Raw genomic sequence first — 21,906 nt, forward strand, 5'->3', positions numbered from 1 at the left:
ATGAATAATATCTTAATCAGTGGTTTATTGGAAATACAGAAGCGCTGAAATTAAGAACTTCTGTAAATGCTGAGAAAAGTTAGTTGGTGGGACGAAGCCATGGGTTTTTCTGTTTATCTACCCTGCTACAGAAATAATTTTCTTTTCAATTTAGAGTAATAAATGGCTTTTCTCTTAAACCATGTTTCCAAATACAAATGGCCTTAACAAGAGTTTTGTCACGAGCTGGACAGACTTAAAATCAGTATTTAGCTATGAAGTGAGCGTGGAATGAGACTATTGTGGAAGAGTCACCAGCTTTAAATACAAGAAATGCCAGTATTTTTTTAAAAAGAAAAAAAAAGTGTTTTTAAAGGTTAGAAGCCCACAGGCACCTGGGTGACTCAGTCATTTGAGCATCCAACTCTTGATTTCAGCTCAGGTCATGATCTCAGGGTGGTGGGATTCGTCACATAGCGTCCCAAATAGGGCCCCACTTCAAGCCTAGGGACAAGCCTTTGGGCCTCCATGCTCAGCAGGAAGTCTGCTTGAGATTCTCTCTCCCTCTCCCTTTGCCCCTTACTCCCCTGCTCACTTGCTCTCTCCTTCTCTCAAATAAATAAACCTTTTAAAAAATAGAAAATAAAAAAATAAAAGTTAGAAGCCCAACTTATGTTTTTTATCCAGAGAGGGCCATCCCACTTCTGCTCAAAGGATTAACAAGCCACCAGAACATCCCTTAAGAATCAACTTTGTGTTTGCTCAGACACTCATGTAATTATTTTAAGCCAAAGCCCCAAGTTTCTATACCATAGAATACAGATGAAGCCATGGTTTCAGTCTATATATAAACAGTTGTTATAGTCAATGATGTTGGCAAAAAAAAAAAAAAAAATCCCTTAATATGGCTGACAACTTCCATTAAATATGACATGTCAAATTTTTTTTGGAAATAAGGATCCACAATTACACTATCATGCATGCATTTATTTCACTTTGGTCATATATGTGTACTCTGAAGACAGTCCTCAAACTAGGACATTGTCTCTTCCACTGTAACTGAATTTCCTTTATCTTCCATTGAATGATTCAAAAACTAAGTTAATCTGAAATTATGAATGCAAGGGGGTAAACCCTTGGTGACCTTCAACTTCACCAGTCTTATGAATAAAGGTATAGTAGACTGTACATTAAGACCCAGATTCTACTCTAATCCCCAATTGGCCAATTTAGGGTCTGTAACATCGGGTAAATCATTAATCTCCTTCAATCTCAACATCCTTATAGGCAAAATGACAGCAAAAGAACTAGATCCATGTTTCCCAACACAGGGACCCATAGACTACTGATGAACATCAGCTGATATATGGATAAATATTTTAAATTTTAATAGTTATTTATTTTTATGTGTGGTATGAATAATATAACAAAATTTCAAAACCATAAATTCATGTATTTTGTTTTTGTTATTTAGAACAAGTAAAAAAAGGATATTTATTTAAATTTAATATTTAAATTTTATTAAATAAATAATTTATAAATACATGTATGTAGTTAAGACTGAAAAAGTGGTATTCAGAGTATTTTGGAAAACACAACTAAATGATATCTAAGTCTCCTCCACCGTGAAGAGCCTATAATTTTAATAAAAGAATGATGACTGTCAAAACTAGAGAAATACTTTGTAAACCAAAACAGATGATATCAGATTACCCATTAGATGCAGCTTTTCAATGAACTTCTTTGTTCAAGTGGGATCAAATAGAAATCATGGACTAGTTAACAATATCAGAGACTGGACTGAATTCAAAAGAGTCTTTAAATAAAGAGATGGAAACAAACTCATTTTTCAATGTACCTTCTTTTCTTTTATGTAGTCTTTCATGTCTTCCCTAAAATGTGAATCTCCAAACTCTTTCTGTTGCCCATTGTGCCCACAATGGGCTCTTGTGCCCTCATCTGAGACAGAGGCTGTTCCATCACTGGGGAATGTTATCCTGTAATTTCTAAGGACATAATTACCCATTTTGAAATTTGTCTGTAAAATATTTTTGTGGGAACAACAGTGAGTGTTTTTAAGGGAAAGGAATAAATTGCTTTGCCACTGATTCTTGCCATTTAAAAAAAAAAAAAAACAAATGAAAAGAACTCCTATAGAACAAAACAGGATATCTGAGACATTTCTGTGTGAACATGTCTAATAAAATATGCAAAATAAGCACTGCCTATATAGAGAGAAAATACAAAATACATGGTAGTACTTTGTTGTTTACTGTAGGACAAAAAAAAAAAAAATCCCTTCCTAGAACATGAGTAGGACCTTTCAGTCTATCCTAGCTTCCCATTGATTGACGGATTGGCTTTCAAAGGGCCTTCTTAATGGTAGTATTCTATGGTTCTGATTCCAAAGAACTAAGAGAGAAAGTAATTTATATTAGTGAGGGATGTGGCTTATTAATTAAAATAGCACATTAAGGGGGGAAAATCATACTCTATTTCCAACTAAAATCATCAGGAAGAAATTAGATCAACAAATTTTCATTCACAAAATTGAATTCACAAAATGAATTCAGATATAACATCTATTACTTATGTGACTATTAGCAGCTTCTGTGTAGTTGGTGTAAGTTCCTAAAAGGTGTCCAGCTGAGGTCCCTCTTGAAAGTGCAGAAAGTCATTCTAGCAGCAGACCAAAAGAATCAACACATGTCTACAACATTTCCGGAAGGCATGTCAAAACCAGCATTTCCCCCAACCATGTTTCACATCAAAAACATAAACAGACACACACACAGACTAAGCTCCCACACACAGCTTTAAAAGACCTCATTAAGAGAAAGAGAATTATTTTCTTCCCTTTTCCTAAAAAGCTTTCTCTTTAATGGTTTTTTAAAATTCAATTACAAAACACCTTAACAGATCAACTTAAATGAAAATCTTTACTTGCAAGGAACTAGTGGAGGATCAGTACAGCCATTAAACAAATATTTAAGACTGTTATGCTATCATTTGAATGTCACAAAGAAGAATAACAAGACCACGAATGATTTTCTTCTCTCATTTGGAAGTTATTAGTAAACTTCCCTTTGTTCCATTAAGAAATGAGAGAAGAAAATATGAAGTTACAGCAAACCCATATGGGCAGCAGGAAAATCCTATTTAATTGCTTTATTGCCAGAAATGTTAAATCACTTCCTGAGGATACAGTTCAAATGAAACATATGGCAACTATTAACAAAAAACCCTAATGAATTCAAAAATATGCTTTTTAAAGGACCTTTCTCATAAGCAACAGCCATACATGTTATTTAAACTGAATATATGATTATGTGTTTGGTACTTTAATTCCACAAATGTCTGATGAACACTTACTCTGTAACAGACTGTACAGCCACCTTGCATGGAAAGTTTTGTTCCAAATGCAGGAACAGGTAAAACACTATGGAACCTCAAGACCTGAAGCCCAAATCTAGCCAGGCCTCTTCTCTGAAGTCAAAGACAAAAAGAATCTTTGGACCAATGTCTCCTTCCAAAAGATTCAGTGCCCAAGAAAACCATTCCATTTCCACCTGGGTGGTCCTAATTATCAATTGTCTTCTCACTCCTTTTGATGTCCCACCAGCGATGGTGCTAATCATCAGTTGCAATTGAACACCCACTATATGAAACTGTTCTCTCTCTTTCGTGTACCTTCTTCGACTGGACTGTGAATTCCACAAAGAGGGAACAGTTTGCCAAAGCTTTCTGTACACAGGATAATGGGAGGCATATAATTTAAGAAACAGCAAATAGCTTCAATTAATTGAAAATGAAGCATCAGCATTTTAAAAAGTTACTTATAGACCTTTTCTAGAGAGACACTTCTCCCTCGAATTCAGAGATATATCAGCTGAGAGATATGCAGCTGTTGACTGTGTGGTTTACTTTGAAAGAGCAGTTATAAAATCCTGGGTGCATGAAACTTTGACTTTCGTATGTCCACATCATGCAGTTGTTTCATGGAAGTGAGCTTTGGTGCTTAAAGAAGCATACAGAACATGGTGAGGTTCTTAAGTAATAGGCATTGACTACATGGAAGCTAAAATATTTTTGCTTTGTGGCACAACTCATTGCTTAATAAAAGTTTATTAAATATTTACTTATATGTACTCGGTGACACACTGTGCAATCAAATAGAACAAAATATGGAAAAGGTCTGTTGCTGGTCAACCTATGATTTAGGGCAAGATGTTCAATTTGTCTTAAATTCTTGGCTATAAGAAGAGAGAGCTTATTACTTAGGTAATTTCTAAATATCTCATACAGATATTCCTGCACAGATATTTTGTGATCTCAGCCAGTATTCTATCATGGAATCTCTCCCAAATTTTCTTCTCCCTTGTTTCAAAAAGACTCTGATTAGTGTTTTGAAACTATTGTTAGGACCTCAGAGGCCTGCATGCCAATGGTTGTGACCTGGCTTCCATCCCTGACGGTGACCTCATAAAAGTTACTTCCCTTTCCAGGACTCGATGGGTTATTCTAAGGAGTCAGTGAATTTATGCAGGCAAAGGCTAAAACTGTACCTTGTACCTATTCAGAACCTAGTGAGTGTTCGCTCTTTCCTCCTGTGGCACCTTTTTCATGGGCATCTTTTATTTTTTTTTATTTTATTTTTTTTTAAAGATTTTATTTATTCATTTGACACAGAGAGATCACAAGTAGGCAGAGAGAGAGAGAGGAGGAAGCAGGCTCCCCGCGGAGCAGAGAACCCGATGCGGGACTCGATCCCAGGACCCTGAGATCATGACCTGAGCCGAAGGCAGCGGCTTAACCCACTGAGCCACCCAGGCGCCCCATGGGCATCTTTTAACTGCTTATCACCAACCTTTACAATCTTGTCAACGGTTTGGGTTTTGTTTTGTTATTTGCTTTTCACAGAAGAGAAAATTTAATTTGAAAGACCTCATCTCCAATTAGGTAGGAAATCCAGGGGCTGAGCTTAAAATGCAACACAATATGAATTTAAGTCCTTCTCTCCCTCTCGCCCCAGAGAGAAAACTCATGCAAACTGGGGGGTGTAAGGGGGTGCCAGAGGAAAAGGGAGAGAGTATCTTAAGCCGCCTCTATGTTCAGCGTGGAGTCTGTTGGGGGTTCTCAAGCTCAAGCTCACAACCCTGAGACCATGACATAAACTGAAATCAAGGGCCAGATCCTCTACCTACTGAGCCACCCAGGTGCCCAAATTTAAGATACATAAAAAGTCAACAAAAATCACCGAAACTGTTATAATTTTCCTGTAAAGGGAGAAACAGCTTTTCTATAGTGTAGAATCACAACAGCTCTTGAAGGAAAGGAAAAATAGATGACCCAGTATAAATGAGGGGATGCTGAGGTACATACCTAACCCCTGTGCAATCCCTCTGCTGCCCTAGTCTCTGGACATGACCCTGCACTCTGCCATTTACACACCTGATAGTCTCCTTACAACGCACCTTTGCCAGGATGCAGTCAGCATTCACATTCAGAGAACGAGGAGTGAACAACAAAATATAGATAGAAATTAATTCAAAATATACCTCCACTATAGATTAATCTTGCCAAAATAAAACCCCCCTCTATTTTTTTACCCCTAGAGAGATTTGCCTCTGATTTGAAAACTGCATCAATCTCAAATTCTTTAAGTTCTGAAAGTGAGGATCTCAGCAGTAATCAGTATCTCACAAGGATATAGGTATCTTGATACTTGATCCTGGAAATGAAGACTGATGCTATTTCCTTAGGCGTATCTGCAGCTGAGGTACATGTGAACTTTCCCCTTCCTCGCCTCCTCCCTCTGTGTGCTTTGCATGCACACGCAACAAAATTACTTACCCATTTGAGACTACTTTTCTTACCCCAACTTCAGGGATTTTGTCCCTGAAGAAAGGGAGAGGTGTCAGTTGTAGACATTTTGTTTGGTCAGTGGTTTGGGGTAGCAGGTATCAAAGCCCAGTGCGTCAGATGGGTTGAAGTCTTCCCATACAAGTTAATACCTTCATGTTCACAATATTATAAACTTGAATAACTGAGGTGAATGGGAACCAGAAGTTCAACTTCCTTAACTTATTTTAGAATATCCATTGAAAGTAGAATTAGACATTTGTACTTTAAAGTCTTTTGAAAACATCTCCTCCTGAACTCCTTTTTTTAAATAATGATAGTAAGTGATGATGGTTGCTAGGAATGGAACTTCTAGACCACACCTATCAGTAAATTGACCCATTGGTCTAATACCCGTAGAAACAAATAGTAACAGCATTTACCTTTTCCTGAAGACCTCAAATGCTTTATCAAGCTACCACAGTTGGTCTTTTCAGCAACCTGAAGAAGTAGATGTGATTATTCCCATCTAATAAAGGAGGAATCTTGGGGCGCCTGGGTGGCTCAGTCGGTTAAGCGTCTGGTCATCCCAGGGTCCTGGAATAGAGCCCAGCATCAAGCTCCCTGCTTATTCAGGTTCTGAGTCTCCCTCTGCTCCTTCCACTGCTCCTGCTCTCTCTCTCTCCCTCTAAAATAAATAATAAAAATCTTTAATGATAACAGTAATAATAATATAAAGGAAGAATCTGAGCCTTTGAAAAACAGAGCAGAGATTTGAAATGCCCAGAAATCCACCAATTTACTTTTACTTTTTTTTACAGGACAAAGAAATTGAACTATAAAAATTCTCCCCAAATTCAAAGAATATTTTTTTTTGTTTCATTTATTGCCAGTATCTTTTTAAGGGTAATATGTGTTTTCAGACAAGAAAAGAGTATGATGGTTGACAATTATTATACTTGGATCTAGTAACTTTACTGATAGGTCCCCAACTCTCGTTTTTCTTTTTATTTTCTTTTCAGTTTTATTGAGGTATAATTGACTAAATTGTAAGATATTTAAAATTTATATCATGGTTGGGGCACCTGGGTGGCTCAGTGGGTTAAGCCGCTGCCTTCGGCTCAGGTCATGATCTCGGGGTCTTGGGATTGAGTCCCGCATCGGGCTCTCTGCTCAGCGGGGAGCCTGCTTCCCTCTCTCTCTCTGCCTGCCTCTCTGTCTACCTGTGACCTCTCTCTGTCAAATAAATAAATAAAATCTTTAAAAAAAAATTTATATCATGGTGATTGGAATACATATACATTGTGAAAGGATTTCCACTTAATTACTACATTCATCACTTCTCATGTTTATTGGGTGTTTTGTTTTGGTAAGAACACAAGTCCTACTCTCTTAGTAAATTTTAATTACATAATATAGTGTTATCAATTATGGTCACCATTTTATACATTAGATCTTCAGACCTTCTTTATCCTTTTTTAATACATTTTTAATTGTTTTTTAAGATCTTATTTATTTATTTGACAGATAGAGATCACAAGTAGGCAGAGAGGCAGTCAGAGAGAGAGAGGGGGAAACAGGCTCCCCACCAAGTAGAGAGCCCGATGTACGGCTGGATCCCAGGACCCTGAGATCATGACCTGAGCCAAAGGCAGAGGCTTTAACCCACTGAGCCACCCAGGCGCCCCCAGACCCTCTTCATCTTATAACCAAGAGTTTATATACCCTTTTACCAAGTTCTCCCTATTTCTCCAGCCCCTTGCAACTTTTCTATTCTCTGATTTTAGAAGTTTCACTTTTTTTAATTCCACATATAAACGGTACCATGCACCACTTGTCTTTGTCTGTCTGGCTTATTTCACTTAGAGTAATGCCTTCAAGGCCCACGTGATTGCAAATGGCAGGATTTCCTTCTTTCTCGTGCCTGAATAATATTTCATTGTATATATATATATATATCATACATGCCTTATCCATTCATTCATTGATGGACATTTATGTTGTTATCATATCAAGGCTGTTGTGAAATAATGCTGTAATGAACATGAAAGTACAGCTATCTCTTTGATATCTTTTCATTTCCTTTGGATATTTAACCAGAAGTGTGATTGCTGGATCATACAGTAGTTCTGGTTTTTTGTTTTTGTTTTTGTTTTTTTTGAGGAATCTTCATACTGTTTTCCATAGTGGCTGTGCAGTTTACACCCCCATCATCAGTGCACGAGCATTTCCTTTTCTTCACATCCTTGCCAACACTTGTAATTTCTTGTCTTTTTCCTAATGACCATTTGAACAGTTGGAAGGTAATATCTCATTGTGATTTTGATCTGCATTTCCCTGGTGGTTAGTGATTTTGAGTACCTTTTCATGTACATTTGGTCATTTGTATGTTCTTTATGGAACAATGTTAAGTTCCTTTCCCTGCTTATTTTCCTGCTGTTGGGTTCTATTTAATTTTTGCTCCATTTATGATAGTTCATTTTGTTCCTGATGATGTTGTGATATTTCTTTCCAGTAATAACATAATTCTATGGCTTTCTTTTTCAGGCACTTCCAGGAATTTCAGACAAGGAAAAGGCTGGTAAGTTGACATTTGTCTATGTTTTCCATCCTATTGTGGAATAAGATTCCATCTTCATGTAGACATTGCATTAAATATTAGAAGTGTATAAATCTCTTCTGTCTCTAGACAGTCTTATCAATCTCTAGGCAAATATTACAATTGAATTCCTGAAAAAGCAGTTTGGTTTTCTCAGAATGTAAGAAAAAAGTGTGGTTTATTAACAGAACATTACATCATACTAGAAAAAGATGTATACTTCTTATAGCCTTCCTTGTAGCCATATCCACATTTTTTTTTCCCTTGAGGAAAAGAATTAGATGTTGCTTAGAGTACTGGGAAACAGCCTTTGGAAATCAACTGTCAATAATTATCAAGGCTTATTTTGTCATCTTAAGTAGCTTATATAGTAGTCAGAAAACAAGATGTACTTATTTAAAGCTGATGCTGTACTATCAAATATATAATTTTGAAACAATATCAACAGTTATATGAGAAAATTAGAATATATTTCTATAGTCTGTGCTATCATCATAGCTATTAGCAGTATCATGGGAGATGGATAAGGACTGATGAGAAACATGGAAATGTGAAAAATTAGACTTCGATTGGTGGATTCAAATGCTTAAAAAAATCTTTTAGTCTTCTTCAATACTGTTTTATGTTTTATGTATAATAATAATGATGATAATCTTTTAAAAAACAGATTGAAGTTTTACTACCAAATTAAAGCTTATCACTTAGAAATTAAATATTTGTGATTTTTAAGAGCTGTATTAAGTGTTTATAGTCCTCTAAAAGATGACATGACTTCAATGACTCTGCTCTGAAGCATTAGTTTGCTGATTTAATATGGAGGATGTTCTCTCTATAGGTCAGTGAGCCTACTTTCACCACTAGGTAGTTTTCACACAGAGGTTTTCATAGTTTGTACCTTCCATGAGCTAGACCTTTCTCTCGTGTTTAGGCTGTGTCTGATTTCTTTACTGTAATTTGTTGAAAGATAGCCCTTCAGTACAGACAGAAAATATTGAACTGGCATCATGTGTCAGTTCAAGGGAACTGTTCAGTTTAACAGGGAGTGGTATTACATGGATTAGTAGCATGTACTAACTGAACTCCCGTTATAGCCCCAGTGCTCAAGCAGCTTAAATAGATGTGTTAGCTGTCTAGTTGGGACAAGAAATAAATGGTTACATAACATTTGCATCACAAAGAGAAAGAACCATAGCCAAAGTCATGCTTTATCTTGGGTTGTGACACTCTCTGTAATTTCCAAGAGTAGCTACAATTTAAACAAAGTATATAACAGAGCAAAGTTGCCATCTTATTCCAGAATGTCAGCAAATTCTTTCATACCCCATGGAGAAAATTAGGATGTGAATTCTTGGCTGTTGGGGAAGGGGGAGAAGGGATGGAAATACCACTGCTTGAAGGAAGGGATCTTTTCCTTCGCCACTTAAAATGATTTCATTGTGATAGGGAGAAGACCTTTAATTTTTCAAGCTTCTCATGTATTTAAAAGATATATTTATTAGAACAAAGAACCAGTTAAAAAGTGTACATGTAATGTAACCACCGCTTTTTATCATAATCCAACTGCAAAACACAAAAACAAGAAATTGTCACTTTTCAATGATCTATTTTGGTCATTTCTATAATGCTGGGGCACAAATGAAAAGAACTCATAAATTCCATTCGCAGAGGTTCCATAGGGTGATCTGTGAAAAGTAGGATCTACCAACTGATACAAATGACCTACCCAAGATGCTTATCCCAGGATGGACTAATTTGAACAGGACCTGGCTTCTATGTATTAAAACGTTAGAATGACTAGAATGTACTCCAACATGGTTTTGATATACGTTTCTTAAGAACGTACCATTAGTTTAGAAGGAAATGTAATTTTGTTTGATAATATAACCATAAGAAAGAAATTATTTTTTTAAAATCAGTGAATTTATGTATCAAGATAAAGGCTTGTGTTTGAATATTTTATTAACAATGGTAACAGATTTGACAAAAGAGAATATGATCGATTTCAAGTTTTAAAGGACTATAGTAATCTAGGCAAACTAATTCTATTTCTAAAGTTTATTATGCCCTATTTAAAATACTTGAAATATTTTTAGTATTATATGCAAATGTGAATCTCTTTATTCCTCTTTATGAATCTCTCTTTTTAAGTCCTGCTAGACAGAAGAATGGCAATGAAGGCAGAGGACCTACTCAATTTTCTGGGGGTTAATTGAGCTCTTAAATAGGATTAAGCTTCATTCCCGCCCCTAAGGCCTGTCTTTTTTTTTTTTTTTTCTGTCTTGTTAAATGAATGTAGCCTATTGTTCCATATTAAGAAAGTCTATTTTTAATCTGTGTGACCTCTCATCCACGCCAACTGGAACAAATCCCACCAAGCCTTGTGAAGCTCTAAAAAAAATCAGTTTGGGTACATTCCATTAATAATTCTTGAGATACAGTTGTGTGGTTGTTTCGGTGTGTGCTTTAAGTAGACATCTTCTATTCTAATCCATGTGGCTATGTAAATACATCCTGGCGCACTTAATCCCACTGCTCATCTTCCACTTTGTGATGACAAAAATCTCCAAGGGGAAACATTTTGAAAGAGCCCCCCATTGGTTCATTCATTCCAGAAATATGTACTGAACAGCAGCATATTCTAGCATCTTACTAGGATCTATCAAGGAAGCAGTTTATGAATAAGGTATATTCCTTGCCCTGAAGGAACTCAATCTCTAGTCAAGAATATTCCATTGGGCCAACATCTTCCTTTTTCTCAATTGAGAATTTCTTAAACTGTCTTGTTCAGAAAATTCCCAAGAAAGTAATCAAAGTATCAAAATGTACATTCTCAGGATCTGAATTAATTTGTTTTTAAAAATAATTAATCATGTAAGTATGAACACATAATATTTTCATATGACTTTCCTTATGCCACCAGCATCTGTATGCCCCTAAAGAGTGGGCCCAATGCCTTTGGTACATTCTCTAGCACATCTGCTTCCTATCTGTGTGGCCTTGAGCAAGTTACTTAACCTCCTCATTTTCCCATTTCTAGAATATAAATAAAGAAGCTGCCATGTTGTTTTTGTAAGGCAACAATGCTTGGCACAAAATAGACCCTAAAAAATGGTAGCTGTTTTTATGATAATTGGTTGTGCTTCTAACTACCATGTATAGAAGCCAAATAGAAGCTAGCTGTGTTACCGCTGCCTGTGTCTGCTCCAAGAGTTCTTAAATGCTTCCTCAGGGCATCAATTAACAGTTAAGTAGCCGTCCGTGTGGAAAAAAGAGATCACTTTCTCTGTAAGCCTCCGAGTGAGTTAATGCAGACAGAAGTTATCACAGCATAGGCAGAGTTGGTCATATTTTAACCTTTCATTAGAAATTCCTGTGTCTGTTAGGGTGAAATTCTCTCTTGTGAACAGATAATCTTCAGTCTTCACAATTAGCCCATGAGAAATGTATATCCTATTTCCTATTTTCCTGTGATTGCATTATCAACTGTATCCCTAGTCCCGGAGGTAATTGCATCGTGCTTCCCAGCTCCCCTCTTCTCTCCCTCAGCTCCTGCACGCAGTCCTGTCAACACTGCCTTCTAATCAACCTTTGTCCCTTCTCCCCCCGCTCCATTGCATTAATGCAGCCCTCCACTTCCCACTGGACTTTTGCAACAGCAACCAGAACTGGTTTCCCTGCCTCAACCTGTCATTACGCCAGTCCACTCTCTACACCATCACTGGAGTGATGTTTGAAAAGCACCACCTGGCCCTATCATTTCCTGCCTTAACATTTTCTTGGTCTCCCTGCTCTCTACAGGCAAGGTCAAAGCTTCCTGCATCATACCTGGCCATTTGTAATCTGGAAGCAGTATAGTTTATTATACTGGGTGTGTCCATTTTGTCACTCAGTTCCATTATTTCTTCCCGACTCTGTGCCCTGGAGGCTGACCAATGTGGGCAGAACTAGTGGGCTGCTCACTTTTTTGTCTTTTCTATTCCACCAGTGAGGAGCCAGAGGTGACTGGGAGGAGAGGAAGGCAGGGCATGACAGTGGGACTCTGAGCTTGCGTAGTTATCCCCCCATTTGTTTGCCAAGGAATCACTGCTGGTTTCTCTTAGGTGGCCCTTTCCACACAAATTCCCAGGTGCTGAAAATCATTCTCGTCTTACCCTTCTGACTTTCCTAATCTTTGTAAATAGTTCTGTTACTAAGCGTTCCTCAGTATACCCAGTGTATCATCTGTTTTCTGTTAGGAGTCTCACCAGTATACCTACCAATATTTTCTCTTCTTTCTCTCCTTGTATTGGTTTGCTGGTTTGTTCATCCAACTTCAGCCACCTCATACAGTCACAACCCTTTCTAACTCTGTAAATCTCTAGTTTTACCTAGATCATGCAACCACCTTTCAAAAAATACAGATGATAGAGATAGAGAAAGAAGTGCCTTATTCAGGGGGAAAAAAGATGTGGACTATGTTTTTCTTCATCCTAAGTGAATATAATTTCATTTAATTGTATGGGAGAGAAAATATCTATACTTGTAATTTAGAATATGTCCTCTATTGTATAGATGCATATAAATTAGAAAATTAGCATTGCATTTTAGTTGCCAAAATGTGACTCTGAGCATATTTGAAAAGTTGCAATATAGGATAATATGAAATCTCTCATTCTAAAAAACATTAAATCACAAAAGACCTTGTAGATTTTGTCAGAATTCATGGCAGCTCTGGAAAATAGACCATTATCATTAGTCAAAAAATGGCAAATTTTTTGCCCTGTATATTTTGGTAATTCTGCTTGTTTCATTAGATCCAAAAATATTGTCTCCTTAATGAATTACTTCCCAGACAGAGTTAGTCATTGATTTTTTTCTGTGCTCCTAGAAAACTCTATATATTTGTTACAGCAGTCTTTTTATCTTGCGTTGTTGTATGTCCTCATCTCTTGGCCATGATCTTTTCTAGATAAGGAATATTATCTTTGTGTGCCCTCTAATTAAAACAGCTAATAAGCACATAGTGAGTGTTCTATAAATACATGCTAACCAATAAATTATAATTACAAAGATGCTTTGGCTTCAATCTTAATGATTTAATGTTGATATGGTTCTAAAAATTTATTTATCTGTTCCTCCTCTCCCCCCGCCCCATGACTCCTACTACCCCCACAACTGCCAAATATTTCAGTTGTGTAATTAATTAATGGTGTTATTTGGGGACCTATCCCATACAAATGTGTAAAGGGCACCATTGAGAAAGATGACTGAGAATCTGACTTTGGTTACATTCCTTGGTCATTTTTCTTAGAATGTTTGTATTCCTGCCTCTAGGTTAGTTCGTTGGCCAGAAAATGTTAAAATCAAGATAATGAATAATTATAGCCTTAAACACTTGTGAAAGATAGCTTTCAGAAACATATAACAGATTCAGTCTCTCCAAACTTTGTGTTGAGGCTAGTAAGGCAGAACTTAGAAATCAAACACTTCTTTGTGACAAATATGTGAGGGGAAAAATCAGGGTTTTCATAATTTCATTCCAAGTTCCTTGTAAATATACTAATAACAAAACCCAGATTTAGTGCCTTTTGATATTAGTTTTCTGGGCTGCCTTTGATCACTGAGAAGGGGAATACAGACAAACATACATACAAAAATAAACCGAAATGCAAAGATGTGCCCGATCTGATTATCTTTGCTTGATTCAGGGAATTATCCTTCCAATGTATTCTGCTCTAAGTAATGTTTCAATATCTACAGATATTGGGATTTAATTGAAGAATAAAAATAAGACTACTCTAGTTCAGAGTTTTCCTTCTGAGAAAGACTCTGCTCTGTATCGTTTCTATTTTAGTACAGATCAGACTGGTTTTAGTCCTGTCTTACTGACTGGGCTGTAAGCACCCTGAAAGACAGAATTTTGTTTTGTTCAACTCAAACTCCCTTTGCCTGACATTAAAGTAGTTGTTTGCTGTTTGATAAATAAAGGAATCAATAATATCTTTTTTTTAAAAAATGGCAAATGCTTTCCTCCATATGCATAATACTCCTAGAGCCAAAAGCAAAATCTTATCCTCCTATTCTAAGTGAAACACTTTCTGTTACTGCAAAGGCCCCAGCTGTTTTACAGGGTTCGGCAGGATCTGAAAATTTTCTTTATCTGGCCAGGCTGGGCTTTGGCCAACATTCCAAATTCTTTATTCCCTTTCACTCTCCAAAAATGAATTTCATTATTTTTCTACTAGTAGCTTATAAATACTCACTTGCTTCACTTTTCTTAGTATTATGGTCTCTGCTTGCCTGCTTTTTTATGAGGAAGGAATTTAGGGTATGCCCACACATAACCTCTCAGTTTCTCTGAAACCTAATGTAAACTAATCCATGAAAAGTTGGCTGTGGTGGACTGGGCTGTTGAGAGGAAACACATTAGTTTTTGGGTATCAAGGAATTCATGAAAAATATAAGTAAGCTATTCTTAAATGCCAAAAATCTTGAATTCATAGGACATTTTTCAATACAGAATCTGTTTCTAAATGTTCTGTTGGTATTTCATTTATTACAAAGTAGAAAAATAAATCTACTCTATTACCAGAACCAATCAAACATGTTTCCTTTTCTCCGCAATTATATTTCAAGAGACAATTATATTTAAAGTTCCAATATGAATGATTTCTCCTCTACTTGGAGTGGTCTTCCCAGGTCTCCATAGCGAAAGGTAGCTATGTATTTCTATGCATATAGTGTTACTTGTGTTGTATTTCTGTTCACAAATTATCTTCCATATCTGGCTGTGAGCTCCTGAAGGCATAAATCCCCTGATTTCATCTTTGTCACCCCACACCTGGTGTAGTATCCTTGCACAAGCAGAGGCCCAAGAAATAGTTTTGAGTCAACCCATTTATTTGACATACCCAGTAACTCCTGCAGGCACTAAGTTAACCTCCATTAATCTCCATCAATAACCTTAACTCTTCACAACAGATGAGCTTAAAATTTCTTCCTCCAAAAAGTCTTGTGCATATTTTGCTCCCTAACTAACCCCTTGAAAGAATGGCTATCAGGACTGTGAAGGAGTAGCTAAGAACTACCAGTCCAGGCTAGTAAAACAGTTTTACATTTCAGTATTTTAATTGACATTGACCTTTTATCAGTAGAAAAATGAATTTGTTGTTTCTAATCTTCCCTGAATAACAGTTTACTAAAAGGTCCCTTTCCATCAGTTTTATTTTACAGAGCAATAGAACAAGTTTCATTGAGTTTGAAAGTCATAGCTATCATTTTTAGATACCCTCAAATATTTACCTTCATAGAGTTCACAATGCACAGTTTGCAGTTCAGTTACTTTTATTAATAATATGAATGTGTACACAAATCTATACCCACAAGATAATTGTACATTGATTCTACTTTCTTTAGAGGGGTGCATTGACATTGGAAAAGTTCATATAACAAAGTATTACTTCAACCTGTCTGAGTATGAAATGACCTACAACTCTACTGGTGTGACCCTGCTTTCCTTCTCTTATTGACCCTCCCTTGGTTTGAAGGACTTTGATTTGTTTTTCTGTGGGCAAAAGTTTGAGCTCAAGATCTCTTACAGAGAGATAAACGTTTCTATTATAGACTAAAAATATGATTTTGAGATGTGGTTTATCTGAGTGGGAAATCCAAAACAGTTACTAACAACCATAACGAATTTTCTGATGCCCAAGATAAGGCTGGTGCCCATTTTGTTTTGTGAAGGCTGTGCAGAACCAGCCTGGCTATTTCAGGAGAATGGATCATGGATTTAAGAGATATTTTGTCCTGATTCCTATAACCAGGTAGAACAGATATTATAGAATTCTTCAAGTGATCTTTAAGCAAAATGACCCCCAAAGCCCTCACTTGCCCATCACAATGGGGTTTTTTAAATCTTCCTAAACAGAAAATACATTCCAGTGACTCCCAACTGCTAATGTTATAAACTTCTTCTTAATATAAATTTTCAGTCAATTCTTTCCTATGGATTTAAGGAAATTGATAAATGGAGGATTATAATACAGTTCTTTACTTGTTTAATTTACCTGCCTTTTTAAGCCTATGGTCTTCTTTGATACATTTATCCAAACGTTTTCCCTGCTGTACTCTGATCTCCTGAAAAGCAACATTTTCTCTGCATCTGTGTAGCACCAGCCTCTTAAAAGGTTTTTGACTTAATGTTTGTTGAATGAATGGTGGAATGAATGGTAATAGCAAGCGTTTACCTGTGCCTGCACTTTTCTGAGCACTTTATAGATATGAACTCAATAAATCCTCTAGCAGTCCTATAAGGTTAAGTGTTACTATTTTCCACATTATAGAGACAAAGAACCTGAAACTCAGGTTTCCTAAATTACCCAAAGTCACATTTTGTTCAAGGCAGGGCTCAAAGCAAGCAACACAGACTAGAATGCATGCTCTTAGCTACCATGCTGTATGTAGTGGTTAAATGCCAAGACTCCTCAGGCTCATGAACAAATTTTTCCATGATCTGACCTTGGCCTTCCTTCCCAACCTTATCTCCCATCCTCCTCTAACATGTGCACCTTCCGCTGTAGTCATGGTAACACCAACACTTTTAGCCTAAATTTGCTTCTGCATAACTTGACCTTTGATCCTCCTATTTCCCTTCCAGAAATTAACTCCCTCAGCTCCCAAGGTCTCACTTGGGTCTCACCTTCACCATGGTATCTTCTGTGACAACTCCTGCTTGTATTAATTTTGTACTTTTGGAAATATTGCCATTTTCATACTTAATGATATGTGGATTATTGTTGTCTGTTGAGTCATTTATGTGTCTCAGCATAGCTTCCAGTAGACTTAAACATCTTTTTTTAAAGTCATTTAGCATAGTGCTGTGTACCTAAAAGGGTTTATTTTAATAAATAAACTTTTTCTTTTAGAATAGTTTTAGAGTCACAAAAATTTAGTGGAAAGTACAGTTTACATGTATGACATTCTTTTAAGGGCAAAACTGTGGAAATGATTAAAAGATAAGGGGCTGGGGGGCGGGAAGGCATGAATTGATGAAGCACAGAGGATTTGGGGGACAGGGAGACAATTCTGTGTGATACTATAACGGTACAGCATGTAGGCTTTTCAGATTGGCTTCTTTCACTTAGCAATATGCATTTAAGTTTCCTCCATAACTTTTCATGACTTGATAGCTCATTTCTTTATAGCAACCAAGTAATACTTCATTATATAGATACATCTCAGTTTAAAGAGCTTATTTAGTATATTCCTAATGTAAACACTTTTTAAAAGCTCACTGATCGTAAAATAAATTGCATACTCCACTTATGTTAATCATTATCCTTTCTGCTTTAAGCAAAAGTAATTCTGTTCTCTTAGCCATTGGTTTTTGATTACTTTCCATTACTTCATTTCTTTCCTGAGGAATTTCTTCAAGTTTTCAAATGAAAAATACTACTACAAAGTATGTATTTTACAACAGCTATAATTTATTGTGTACCTACCATGAAGTTTCTGAGAAGAGAGCTAGATGCCTCCTTAGACTAAGCTACACCATACAGGAATCCCTTTTCCTCGAAAGCTGATTTTTTCTGTCTCTTCATTCCCAATATCACCATTTCTTCTACCACCAATGTTTGAATAAAAGTATGACCAAAATTAGTAAAACTGTAATAATTCCTATAATTTATATGATCTATGCACATATTTCTGTCCTTATGACTGCTCCTGAAGTTTACTGACACCAAAATACACTTCTATTGTTTTTCTCCAAACCATGCTCTTCCTTTAAGTACCAACTTAAGTGCCACTTTTCCACCAAGCCTCCTCTGATGGCTCGACTCTCCAGTGAACTCTTCCTTTGAATCAGATGGGTTTTACTGCTCATCTTCTCTTCTGCACCTGAACGGAGCAGCCTAGTTCCTTGTGACCACCTATCCTAACCCATGCCAGAATCCACTAGACCAGAGACAGGCAGGTAGAGGTTGAATGAGGAGCATACTTGATTCAAGGGCAGAGAATACACTGGCTGACCAATGGACAATCTCTTTCTTTCTGCCTCTGTCTCTCCACTCTCTATCCCTCTTCTCTTTCTCTCTCTCTCTCTCTCTCTCTCTGTGTGTGTGTGTGTGTGTGTGTCTCTCTCTCTCAGTTTTATTTGAGCTGAAGAAATAGTCAACCTACAACAGGTGCTTTGGCTAAAAGTTCACGTGGACTGTGAGGTGAAGTAACAGAGGAAACCATCCTGCAAAGAAGAACAGAATAATGGTGTAACTGGGCCAAGGCAGAGAAGTGAGAGGCAATGTAAACTAGAGAAAGAAATGAAAAAAATAGCTCCTTCTATCCCAGATGACTCCCTGGGTGTCAGCTCCAACACTTAGGTGGTCTCTGTCCCACATCTGCAGAATGTGTCTGTATCCTCATGCCTTAGTCTTTTAGTTGGACCAAATATGAGTTTCTTACACTCAGATGATTAGACCATCCTTATCCAAATTCCCATTGCATGTACAATTAGTATCAAAAATAGTCTATTATTTAATTTTACCTGATGTCTTACATAATTCTCTGCTTCTTATAGATGTGTCCTGTCCCCCAAAATATGCTATAAGCAGTATCAATGAAAAGCCATGACATATTTTTGTTTGCTGTTTAGTTTTACTCCATAAGACCTGCCAAGTCCTAACTATATAATGAATATTCAATAAAATTTTAATTTGTCAGTGTTATACTGCCTTTTTAGGCTAGAGAGCTACCTTCCTACTTCATAAGTACCTGCAACCCATAGAACATCTGTCCCAGCTCTTTTAGCTGCACTCATCTACATTGACACCCTCTTATCTCGTATGTATGAGATTCATGGATTTTCTCTTTCCCCTTGACCAAATAAATTATCTCCTTTTTAAAACCACTCAACTTGATCCTGAACATGCCATTTGGCTTTTAATTTGCATTGTAATATATTTGAGTCAGATGCTGCTGCCTTCTACAACTGAATATGTTCAGTAGATTAGATAATAATAGCTAACATTGTAAAACCAAAATTAGGAAGAATAAACAAATAATCAGGGTGTGAGACACTTGATATATTTTTTTTAATAAACTATCTTTAAGGGAAAAAAATCAGAATTCCACCAGACATACCTATATTTTATGATTTAATACTTTTTAATTAAAAAAAAAATCACCCCCGTGGGACATACTTTGGTGATTTTTTTTCCCCCTAAGACCTAATGGCTGTATTTCAGCTACAATGTTGAAGGCAGTAGCTTTTCATCTATGCAAAGCAAAGATCATCCAGGTGACCCAAAGGGGGACATGAAGCTTTTCTTCTTTTATGACTGTAGTGAAGTGGGAATTAGGCTTGTTTATTATAGACAGAAACTTTCATTATTTTGTAATATTTTTCAGTACCAAATTTGGGGGCCTCTAAAAAAAAAGGCATCTCCATCTAACCTGACCCTGACACTGAGACAGCAGTCATCCTTCTGCAACTAATCAAGAACCATCCTCCCAGATGGTCCACAACAACAGAACATAGGCAGAACAGTGACCCCCTCATCCTCAGATGCAGGCTGAGCCCTGGCCTTTTTGTGATGTGGACGAGAGAACTGTGCCATAGAGATGTTAGAAGTCTCTTTACAAATGGAGATATTCTGACACACATACAGATATCTCCAGGCATTCGCAAAGCATTCCCATCCACAATGTCAGCTCAGGTTTTTGAAAAATAACCACAGATCACAGATATCAAGACATTTTCATAAAGGAAACAAAATATAAAATTTCAGCAAAGTAGGTTTAGTTAGATTACAGATAGAGGGTAAAAGGAAGCCATAGTTCCTTTTTTTTTTTTTCTTTTTTCCTGGTAGAACCTAAGTGAGCCAAGCTAAAAGCACTGATCCATAGAAAGAATTCCACATCTGGAAAATCTTTGCTCCATCTGTGGTAGGTTTCCAGCCTTTTGCTCTCTCCCATTTCCCGTGACTTCTACTTACCTCTCTTTTATTTTCTTTAGTGAAATTATTCAACCCTTAGGGGCTTTGGGGTTTTATTTTGTTTTGTTTTATTTTGGTTTGTTTTTAGGAGGAAGGAGAGCAAGGGAATACCTCACATTGTTTTTGTGATTCCCTAGAATTGAGACTCATTTATATGTCTTGACGTGTCCACATCAGTGATATACACAGTAAAAAATACAAGTATCTGATCAACTCTATGGAATTATATTTTAGAAATACATTAGGTAGATAATGCTTTGATTTTTATTTTAATCGTTTAATATTGGTTTTAAACTTCTAATTTAAGTGTCTTACTTTGTCTCAAGTGGTAGAAGTTAGTGTCATAGAACACACAGAAGTAAAGTTACATATTTGTATTTAGCCCTCATTGATATCATATTTAATATAATTCAGAAGAGATCTTTACTGTTAAATTATCATCTCACCAAATCCTCATCCAAAGCCTTAAATACATTATATGGCTTGATGTTTGGATTTTCTTTTCTCATCCATCTTTTCTTTTCTTATCTGTCTTTATACATTCTCATGGGAATTTCATCCGACTAAAGCTATGTCTTCACAGTCTCCAGCCCCTAGCCTACCAGCCAAGTCACCCTCTTCATATTCAGCTGCCCCTGAGACTCCATCACAGATCCGTGTCCTACACTTTCTACTTCACTGATTTTGCTAATACTGTTGTCTTTTCCAGAAACTTCTTTCATACTGTTTCCAAATTTCTATTTTTACCTCCCCTTTGAAGACTTCCATGACCGCCTTTGCTGTGAAATCATTCCTTTTCCCCAAAACTCTCAAATACTAGACTTGAAATTCTCACAAGAGTTTTATTCCTTTATGTTCTTTATTATGATTACTAATACTTATTCTCCCTGTTATATTATAAAATCCATGTCCAGTTCATCTTTAAATGTCCTGCACCCAAAGGACACTTAGTTATTTTTTGCTTTAAAGAAAAACAGCATTTGTAATTTGAAAATAAAGGCATACCAGGGCACCTGAGTGGCTCCGTTGGTTAAGCCTCTGACTTTTGGTTTTGGCAGGTCAGGTCATGATCTCAGGATACTGAGATCATGTACTTTACCTCAGTACTTTATCAGGTTCCACACTCTGCATGGAACCTGCGGGAGAGCCCCTGTCTCTCTGCCTCTCCCCCCACTAACACTCTCTCTCTAAAATAAATAAATAAGTCTTTAAAAAAAGAAAAAATAAAGACATACTTTTAAAATGCAATCTTTGTTTAAATGTACCTCATAATTTTCTAGAATGCTTCTTTAAGAATTAGGATTCCTAGATACCTCCAGGCCGGCTGACTCAGAATCTCATAGGCCCAAGAACCTCAATGGTAATATATTCCCCGGAGAGTTCTTGTCCACAATTAAGTTTCAGGCATTACTGGTGAATGTCAGTGCAAGTTTCCTATTTATTCTTTCTCCAAATGCATACAATCTTAATATGTACTTCAGAGTTTGTACCGTATAACAAAATCCTAAAGCTTAAGAC

At 36.6% G+C, this 21,906-nt stretch overlaps 1 protein-coding gene across 1 annotated transcript in view; it reads left to right on the top strand.

Annotated features, from left to right (window-relative positions):
- Window positions 1-21,906, top strand: part of DLC1 (DLC1 Rho GTPase activating protein) — a 410,622-nt gene that overhangs the window by 198,366 nt on the left and 190,350 nt on the right. The window contains exon 5 of the mRNA XM_032328905.1: window positions 8,368-8,401. Coding sequence (XP_032184796.1) covers window positions 8,368-8,401 — 34 coding nt within the window. The remainder of the gene's footprint in view (window positions 1-8,367; window positions 8,402-21,906) is intronic.

Source organism: Mustela erminea, chromosome 21 (assembly GCF_009829155.1).
Source record: "Mustela erminea isolate mMusErm1 chromosome 21, mMusErm1.Pri, whole genome shotgun sequence".
NCBI lineage: Eukaryota > Metazoa > Chordata > Mammalia > Carnivora > Mustelidae > Mustela > Mustela erminea.